The 10,435-nt window shown below is 44.0% G+C and overlaps 1 protein-coding gene across 1 annotated transcript; it reads right to left on the bottom strand.

Moving 5' to 3' along the window:
- Positions 1 to 3,568: 3,568 nt before the first annotated feature.
- On the bottom strand, positions 3,569 to 7,596 carry SUPT7L (SPT7 like, STAGA complex subunit gamma; the record flags this gene model as incomplete). Its single annotated transcript, XM_080712078.1, has 4 exons — positions 3,569 to 3,831; positions 5,035 to 5,272; positions 5,834 to 6,158; positions 7,184 to 7,596. 4 exons carry the CDS (start codon positions 7,594 to 7,596, stop codon positions 3,569 to 3,571), a joined length of 1,239 nt encoding a protein of 412 aa, XP_080568204.1.
- Positions 7,597 to 10,435: the final 2,839 nt, after the last annotated feature.

The raw sequence follows: 10,435 nt of genomic DNA on the forward strand, positions 1-10,435 counted from the left end.
ATGAAGAACAATTTTCTTCAGATAGCAGAGTTTCTCCTTTAGGGAAGTCTCATGACTCCAATGAAGGCCGGGTTGGATGAGTGTTGGAGCGGGCAGGTAGAGGCCAGTTCTCCCTTGGCCTTTCCCTCATGCAGGAAGGGTATCTTGAGTGTGCGACGCTGATGTCCTTGTGAGCCTAGACCCTCAGGTTTTGTCATTTGGACTCCAGTACTTTTGCTGGTGCTAGAACACAGGACTCACTATCCGTGGTCACTTCAGATCTCTCCTCTCTGGAGCCACAGCTTTCTCAGAACTGTGCCCTTCACGTCACACCACAAGTTACCCTTCTCTTAGAAGAAGGGGACAGGGGAAGCGTGAGCTTGTCCAGCGTGACGGGAGTCAGTGTTGATATGAAATGTGCCTCACACTAGGTAACTCAGAACATCAGGTGTGTTGAAGAAAGTGGGCAAACATACAACTTCTGATTAAGAATCCTGTTTAAATGGTGACTTGGATAAAGAGTTTTGTGTTGTAAGCCTGCCTGTCATGATTCGAAATTAGAATATTATATAATCACAAATAGATTAACTTCTATTCAACAGAGAGTCACATGTGGAAACCTATCTCAGTAAGGAGGCGATGTTGACTAAATTTCCCCTCGTACATATAACTGGTAACCAGGTACAGCCAGTCCATTTGTATTGTACTTTGAAGAGGCTTTGGTGATTTATCCCGAGGCCATGGGTTTCAGCCAGGCGCGTATTCCATACATAAAGGTTTGCCCTGGCTACTGTGTACTTCAGCTCAGTGGTTTGCAGTGCACCATCCCTGGACCAGAGACATCAGCATCAGCTGGAAAATTGTTAAAGGTACCTCTCAAAACCTACTGAAGCAAGGCAGGCGTGGTAGGTAGCACACGCTTGTTATCATAGTACTTGGAAGGCTGAGTCTAGGGGGTCGCAGGTTCAAGGTCATCCTCAGCAACTTATCAAGACCCCATTTCAAGAATAAAGAATAAAAGAGGGCTGGGGGTATAGCTTGAAGGGAGAATGTCTCTGGGTTCAATCCTCAGTACCAAAAAAATAAATAAAGCACCTACTGAATCATAAATTTTGGAGTTAAGGCCCAGCAACCTGATTTGATAATCCCTCCAAGTGATTTCCTATGCACACTAAAGTTTGAGAAATACTTCTTCAACTCAAAGAGCCTATGACATAATTTCAGGCAGGTGAAACTGGTACCAATTCCCACATGACTTGGTTTATCAAAATACACTAATCTATGTGGTGCCTACTCTCCAATTTAACCATTTTAAAACAATGAAAGTCTTTCATTTTATCATTTTTATTTAACATGGCTATTTTCTTTTTTTTTTTTTTTTAGTAGTACCAGGGATTGAACCCAGGGACATTCTACCTCTGAGCTATAGCCCAAGCCCTATTTTTTATTCTTCATTTTGAAACTGGATCTCACTAAGTTGCAGAGGGCCTCACTAAGTAGCTGAGGCTGTCCGCGAACCTGTGATCCTCCTGTCTCAGCCTCCCAAGTATTGGGGTTACAAGTGTGTGCAACCACTCCCAGTTTACCATGACTATTAATTTCGATATTCGGTACCTAATGGTAAACACTGGTCTAAAAATTTGACCTGTTTTTTAATGGGAAACCATTTCAAAGCAAAACTCTGAACATACATGCTTTTTGACTGTTTTTGGTCACATTTTCTTCCTTAAAAAATAACCCATCCCCATTGTACTGTCATCTTTGTAAGGGCAAGGACTAAATTGTAATGTTGTACAGGACCTAGCATTTAACAGTTGCTCAATAAATGTTTGCTAAATAAATGAATACCCAGATAGCTACTTCAGACACACTGCCTGATCACGTTCATTAATAAGGGAAAATGAAGCTATAACTAGAATAGGAAGGGTTTAAATAAGTGTGCTAAGGATATATAATTGGCAAATTTAGGCCTTAATTTAGGATTACACACCTGTAATCCCAGTACTTGGGAGGCTGAGAGGAGGATTGCAGGTTCATGGCCAGCCTCAGCAACTTAGTGAGACCCTGTTTAAAAATGAAAATAAAATAGGGTTCCCAGTATAGCTGATAGGCAGAACATCCCTGGGTTCAATCCCCACTACCAAACACAACTAAAATTTAGCAAGTTTGTAAATTTTTAGGTTATAATCTCATTTTGTTGGCAATCAAATCTTTATTCTTTCCCTGGGACACTTAAAGTACTCGATGTACTAAGTAAAACTATGGCTACTGGGCATGGTGGTGCATACTTGTAATCTCAGTACCTGGGAGGCCGAGACAGGATGATTGCAGGTTTGAGGACAGTTTCAGTAAGTAGACTCATCAACCTAGCAATACCATTTCAAAATAAGAAAAAAAAAAAAAAAATAGGGCTGGGGATGTTGCTGGAGGTAGACTGCCTCTGGGTTCAGTCCCCAGTACCTCCCCCGCAACGCATACACACAGACTTATATTTGGTTGCTTAAATAAGTGGTCTCAATTTCACAAAACTTGTGTTCTGTATTAGACAACCAAACCAAACAACTCAACATGCTGGCATCTATTACTAAGTCATACTTGCTAATTACTCCTAGTCACCGCATTGCAACATCATTTACTTGATCAGTACTGGTTAATGGTTGAGCCCGTCCGATGTCAGAAGGGCAAACACCGTGCGGGATGAGTAACAAGAGTAAAGTCAGGTCTGATGTGGTGGGAAAGGTGTGTAGTGTCTTATGCTGCCCAGCAGCACAGTGTGAGGCACTCGCAGAGGCAGGAACACTGCCCTCTGGCGACCAAGCAGTTACAACAGAGGAAACAAGCAAAGCCAGTCTTTGGACAGGTCCCATTTGCTTCATTTGCAAAGGAGATGAAAGAAAAACTGGACAGGTGTTCATGGTGAGAGTATCTAGAAGTCTGAGTCAGTAGAAATAACAAAAGCAAACAGGATGAGGACATGTAATAAGCCTAGGGAAAAAAGTATGTGGGGTGAGAAGAGGGCTGTTGGAATAAACAGAAAGGCTATTAACCACAGACTTCTGATTTTATAACAGAAGGCAATAAACACAGTTTTAAAAAGATGACTGATAGGTAACTTTGTTTAGTACTGGATTCCCAATGACTTGAATAAAAAATGAATTAAGTTAGACGGGAAACTGACATCTGAAATGACCATAGATTTAGGTGAGTATTCAGGCACAGCTTTGAAGTTTACCAGCTATCTCAGCACTCACACCTCGTAAGGGACATAAAGAGGTGTGATCCTTCTCAACTGGAAGAGAAATGGCTGCAGAGAAGCTAAGCAGTGTGTAGTTACACAGTAAACACGTGTTGGGGAGAATGCTTTGGTCTCCTGGTTGCCGTCATGATCCATCTATGAACATGGCTTGGCTGTTTGGAAAACTAAACATTGGGCACCAAAGTAAGATGCAGCCCCATTGAGTTATATCAGAAAGCCCACTGTGTTTAAGAAAAAGAATCAAGTCACTGTTTATGGAAACAAGTCCTAATACATCTAGGTTTTCTGTTGCGTGTTGTTCAGAACTGGACTGAAAATGTTCCTCTTTTGCGTCTATATTTTCCTCATCTTCTTCTTGCAACGCTGGTTGAAAACAGGGGAGGACCCCATGAGGCTGTCAGTGGAGTGGGAGCCATAGCTACTGTCTGAGTCATCGGGGCTCTGCGGGATCCCAGCCTCACTCATGCCCGACATGGGCTCCTCGAAGACATCGCTGCCCAGCACACCGTGCCCGGAGACGTTGCCTTCTTCACTCTCTTGAGGCTCCATCTTCACGTGGGCCAGGTTCCAGAGAGGGGAAGCGTTGACCTCTGCACCTACGAGTGGAGGAAAGAACGCGCACGGTGCTGAGCCAGTGCCTAGGGGGAGCGGTGTCCTTAACAGGACACACGCCTGCTCTGAGCTCAGTGTTCACCGATTCTGTACTTGCCTGGAGAGTGTGGCTGTTATTCTGTTTCAAGAAAACACCAACTCTAAGTATCTTCCTTTCTACTTCTTCTATCTTTCCTTTACTTCACCCATCCCCATTTTGCCTAAACCAGGGAAATAAAAGTCTGCAGACAGAAAGATTACCTGCCCTGTCTCAAGGCCAAAGACAGGCACAAGGACAAGCCTTACTCAGTTGTTAGTTTGCCTGAGGTTCTTTCTCTACGGGGCTGTCTTGTCTTCCTGCCTTTTGTTGTTGTTGTTGTTGTTGTTATTGTTGTTGTTATTCTCTCTCTCTGATTCTGTCTCACTTAATTATCGCTACATAATGCTGAGAGCTGCTAAACAAAAGCCCGATATAACTGACTTATTTCCTTTTTTTTTTTCTCCCTTTGTGGTACTGGGGATGGAACCCAGGGGCATTCTACCTCTGAATTACACCCCCAGCCCTATTTTTTATTCTTTATTTTGAAACAGAATCTCACTGAGTTGCAAAGGACCTCACTAAGTAGCTGAGGCTGTCCGCGAACTGAAATCCTGTCTCAGCCTCCCGAATACTGGGAGTACAAGCATGCGCCACCATGCCTGGCTTCTGACTCATTTCTTCAGTCAATTGTCTGGGTTCCTGAGGTAATCACAGTTTGTCTATAAGAAGAAGCCAGCTGCCTCCTGGGTAGCCCTATTTCAGTCTCTAATTTGTTGGAGTACTCTAGCAAGGAATCTTAGCTATTTAAACATCCTCGAGTAATTAACACTGTTCCATCTGGCAGGGCCCTTTGTCGATGAAATACAAGCACTAAGAAGGGCTAACACAGAATACTAAAGGAAGAGGGGATGCCTCTCTGCCCAACCTGCTGGATCTGCTGACTGTACCTCAGTCATCAACAGGAAAATGCACACTGCATCCATATTCTAGCTGATTGGGAAGAGGAGTTCTGGCATCCCCAGATCACTGGAGCTGTTTGTTTAGGATTTTTCATTCTGCCCACTCTGACTTTTGCTCTCCCACCTTCAGAGCTGGATTCCAAACTGTCACTAAGTTCTGAGACTGGCACATCTCCCAGAGTCAAAGTGAATATACTCATTTCTCTTACTTGGAGCCTGTGGCGAAGCTTCCACCTCCAGGTTGGATGGGAAACGCTCACTCTGAGCCCCGAGGACTCCCATGGGCAGCGACTGGTCTCCAGAAGCAAGGTCAGCCTCCAGTTCCTCACTTATAGGAAAAGTGATGTCGCTCACAGGTTCTTCCTTGATCTTCACAGGTTTCGTGTCCTCTGTGGCCTTCTCAGGATTGACAATCCTTTCATATTCTTCAGAGAGTTGCTTACTAATCTGTTGGCAAGCAAGAGTTAATTTTCCAAGGATAAGTAAGGACTAAGTTGGAGAGTCAGCTTTCAGCATCCCATGGAAAAGCCAAGAGAACATGAGTTAACAGATGAATTTTAAAACTTCCACTGCCCGGGCTGGTTATGTACCTCAGTGGTCGAGTGGCTATTTAGCATGAGGACCTGGGTTCAATTCCAAGCTCATCAAAACAACAACAAAAATAACTTCCACTAGCTAGGTATGATGGGACACATCTGTAATCTCAGTACTTGGGAGGCTGAGAAAGCAGGATCACAGGTTCAAGGCCAGCCTTAGCAAGTAAACAAGACTGTGTTTCAAAATAATAGGGCTGTGTATGTAACTTGGAGGTAGAATACCCCTGGATTCAATCTCTAATACTGCAACAAACAAACAAACAAACAAACAAACACCTTCCACTGCTACTAGAAGAAATCTGTTTAAGGTGCTGAGTGACAGAGACATGTGGCTGGGAGCAAGTACTGTGAGATTCTGCAGAACACCTCGCGCCTGGACATCACTGCCCACTTCTGCACAGGGTCGCCTCACCTGTAGCATGTAACTGTGATAGTCCTTGATGCGGTGTTGCCAGAACTTCTGAAGGGAGAGCATGCTGCCAATACCCACTTCGTGGAAGACCTGCTCCATGACGTCAGGGAAAGGAGTCTGCCCCAGCCGGGCCTCCCGATCCACGGCAAAGCGCAGCAGCTTGGTGAACTTCAGGCAGTACTCATGCGCCACATCAGTCAGGGTCTCCAGGACACTCTCATTGGCACACTCAAAGCCTGCATGGGCCAGGATCGTGGCTACTGACTGGTAGAGGAGCTGCCGACAGGAGTGCCAGCTGAGCTCAGTCACAGGCTCCCCTTTCCCGCTGAAAATGGAGACATGGTAAAGTTACTACTGCTCTTGCCAGGCAGTGACTGGTCCTGTCTCCCTGGGAGTTTTAGGATTCCAGTCGAATCACTGGCCCGGCTTTCCAGGGAAATCCCATTCTGGTTGTATGACTCAGTTCATCCTGCTGCTCTCAAGGCGTGTCTCAGCAACCCACAGTCAGATCTCTAAGCCCCTGCGATGACATATTTGGATAGATAATACGTGTCTATAATAAGCCATTCCAAAGTTATCTAGTGAAGAGAAGGCTTCCTTCTCCTGCCAACAGCTCAATGTTCATTACTTGTAGGATTAAAGTTAACAGTATCGCTCAGACACTGTTCAACAATGCTCTAATTAATTTCACCATAATGTTAGTTTCCACACATGCTGGGTAAAATATAAACTTTCAGAAATTCCCAGTTCCAACTAAAAGATAAGGGAACTTTTAAAATTTTTTTCCAGTACTAGGGATGGAACCCAGGGGCATTCTACCTCTGAGCTATACCCTCTGCCCTATTTTTATTCTTTATTTTGAAACAGGTCTCACTAAGTTGCAGAGAGCTTCATTAAGTAGCTACAGCTGTCTGTGAACCGCGACTTCTGGTCTCAGCCTCCTGAATGCTGGGATTACATAAGGGAACATTTTTAACTGAGAAGGCAACTCAGTTTTATAGAAGCTGGGTGTGGGGGGCACAGCTTGTAATTCCTGTACTTAGGAGGCTGTAAGTTCAAGGTCTCAGAAACTTAGTGAGACCATTTCAAAATAAAAAATAAAAAGAACTGGGGGTGTAGCTAGGAGACAATGTCTCTAGGTTCAATCTGCAGTACAAAAAAAAAAAAAAACATACACAAGATTTGGGTTCAAGACTGCAACTTCCCAATTATTACTTGAGCAACCCTGGCCAAGTCAATTACTCGCATCCTCACTTTCATTATGTGGAAATAAAAATGCTATTAGAAGTTAAACAGAATTGTTGGGAAGATTATCTGAGAAGAGCAAGATACAGCAAAACTTTGCCTTACCGATAAAAGTCGCTCTCTGGATCACTGTGCTGGATCTGGAATGGTGCATTGGGATTCTTACAATCTAAAGGAAGGAGGTCATCAGGCAGAGGAGGTGACCCGGGGCAGGCAGGAAGCGGTTCACTCTCTTCAGTCTTTACACCTTCTGCCTGCTGTTGATTCTGGGCCTGAGCGGTGGCAATCAGGTTGCGAAGACGGCGGTTGTGCTGGATCAACTGAATGGTGTGGATGGTGAGGCTGCAGGGCTCTGAGGGGATGTCCAACATAGTGGGGGGCTTGGGCTTGTTGGCTGAGGGCTGGTGCAGAGGCGGGTCATGGACTTCCACCAAGCGGAACTCGCGTGGGAGCAGATCAAAGGAACTTCTGTTGGTCTGGCTTGATGATATCGGTATCTCTCCCCAGTATCTCAACATTTTGAAATAAGAGAAGATCTCTCTGGCTTAATGAAGATATCCTAAAAGTAATGTGTTTAAATATCTGGCAAATGTAGGTTGTAGGCTTCTGTAGTGAAAAATATGAAATCTAGCCAGTTATTTACATTAAAGGCAGGTGGTTGAAGACCACTTCAAAAAATGTTGCTGTTAGAAAAACTGTAGGACCAAAGATGTTCTCCCTGAAGAAATTGAGAGAAATACAACTGTTAGATATGGATCACTGTCGCACAATTCCTATTGCAATAAACCACAAGGTAGAATCTGAGTCCTTAGTAGACAAATAGTTGCAACGGTATCTAGGGCTTTAGCGTCCATGTGTTCTATTTCACTTCACCAACTCATCAACAGAACTACCATCATACCTGATTCTAAAGAATTTGTAGGGCATGAAACTTAAACATGAGGTTTGGAGTATTTCTCAGAGTATCTTGATAAAACTATGTTGGATCAATAGGAGAATAAAAAAGGAGAGTTAAAATAGTGTATGGCAATGCACAACTGTAATTCCAGTACTTGGGAGGCTGAGACAGGAAGATTACAGCTTCAAGGTCAGCCTCAGCAACTTAATGAGGCCCTCAGCAACTTAGTGAGTCACTGTTTCAAAATTTAAAAAAATAATAAAATAAAATAGAGCTGGGGGTGTAGTTAAGAGGTTGAACCCTTGTACTGGGTTCAATCACCAGTGCAAGGGGGAAAATAAGAGGTGGTCCTTATTCTGTGTGTGTTGGGCACGTTTTAACTGGTTCAGGTGGAAAAATCTATTTGAACTCCTCGTCTTATGCTTTTAACCTCGGACATATATAAGGAAGAATCTGAAAAAGTTCTGCTGAGCCAGGCACATGCTTGTAATCCTAGCACTGGAAGGCTGAGACACGAAGATTGCAGTTCGAAGACAGCCTCAGCTACTGCTTAGCTTAGTGAGGCCCTTTGCAACTCAGTGAGACCTTATTTCAAAATAAAGAATAAATAATAAGGCTGGGGGTGTAGCTAAGAGAATATCCCTGGGTTCCATCCCTAGTACTGGAGAAAAAAAAAAAAAAAGCTTCTGCTATCTTTTAATTGGTATCCCTTGCTCTAGTCTCTCCTTTTACCTAATTTATTCCTTACACAATCGTGTGTGTGTGTGTGTGTGTGTGTGTCTGGGGATGGAACACAGGGGCATTTTGCCTCCGAGCTATACCTTCAGCCCTATTTTTTTATTCTCTTTTTTGAAAGAGGGTCTCACTAAGTTGCTGAGAGCATCACTCAGTAGCTGAGGCTGGTTTCAAACCTGTGGGATCCTCCGGTCTCGGCCTCCCAAGCACTAGGATTACAAGCATGCACCACCAGGCATGGCCTTACACAATCCTTTAAAAACTCAAATCTAAACAATTCCATTGTCTATTGGGGAAAAAAAAAAGTCTGAATTCTTTGGCTTACCATTAAGAAAAATGCTCAATCTGGCTTCAACTCACCTTTCCAGATTCATTGCTCATATATTTCTTCAAGTTTAACAAACATTTACCGAACGCCTGGCATCATGTGAGGAGGCGAAGAACAATAATGCAAGTTCTATGTCCTAAAATGAGGTAGAGATACAGAAACAAAATATTTCAATATGAAAGTTTGTGAAATGAAATAATATGAAAGAAGGTCATTCTGGTACATACAGGAGGAGCTTCTTGGCTAAATGACTACCTTAGTTCTAATAATATCATACTAATCAGTTTCTCCAGAATGCCATGGATCTCCATGGTTGACCTTTTAAACTATGCCCTCTGCCGGAGACGCCCTGCCACCCCCCACATCCCTAGCTGACTTGTATTTGTTGTTAAGGACAGCTTAAGTTAGCACTCACCATCACTTCCTCAGTACATATCCCTTCCTAATAATCTCGCATCGCTTTGCATGTCTCTTGTTACATCATTTATCCCTGGATATTGTTTTTATTGGAGCACTACAGTGTCGCATCGTAATGTGGATCACGTTGACAACGGTATATACTCACATAGTACTTGGGTCCCTTCTCTCCTTCCCCTTTTCCCTCCCTCCCAATACTGAACGTCCATATTAACTAGGTTATATTCACACGTATACACATATTCGAATGTAGCTTTTCCATTAATCAACCTCAGCCTTTTTCCTCCCCTCCCCTTCCTTTCTGGCTTTGCTGAGGTTTCCCCTCCAGAGTCCCTCTGGTATCCCTAATACTCCCTAGCTTGGGCATATTACTGAAAACATATGCCCCTTCTCTTTCTGTGCTTGGCTAATCTCACTTAACATTAACCAGTACTTTTCTCAATCAAATTTATTTTCCCGCCTACCTGGGATGGTTATGGTCTTGGTACTGTGCCTAGCATTTATTGGGTGCTTACTACATATCAGGCTTCACCTTTATTATTTAGTTCAATTCTCCCAACAACGGTATGAAGTAGATAATATCATTACTCCCATTCTTCAGATGTGGAAGCTGAGGCCGGGTCTTGTTCAAGGTCACATACACAGAGAGTTTAAAAAGTCAAGTCAGGCTCCAGAATCCGCACTCTTAACCTAACCTAGGCTGCCTCAATAAGTCGTTTCTGGAAGAATAAATGAATGAATGAAATAACAAAAACTCGCTCTCTTCCCTAGCTTCACCTAATGGGCCAGGAAGGACGAGTACCGAACCTACGGAATGCCCCAGTTCCTCTGCTCCTCGGTCGGGGTCGGAGGCGCCGGTCAGAGGATCCTGGGGGCCGCCCGCTGTGCGCCGGAGGCGGGGAGGTCGGGATCTGAACCCGGACAACGAGGCGACCATTCACCGGCGCGTTCCCGGAGCCTGCGGGGCGACAATCCACCT

Source organism: Muscardinus avellanarius (assembly GCF_963383645.1).
Source record: "Muscardinus avellanarius genome assembly, chromosome: 15".
NCBI lineage: Eukaryota > Metazoa > Chordata > Mammalia > Rodentia > Gliridae > Muscardinus > Muscardinus avellanarius.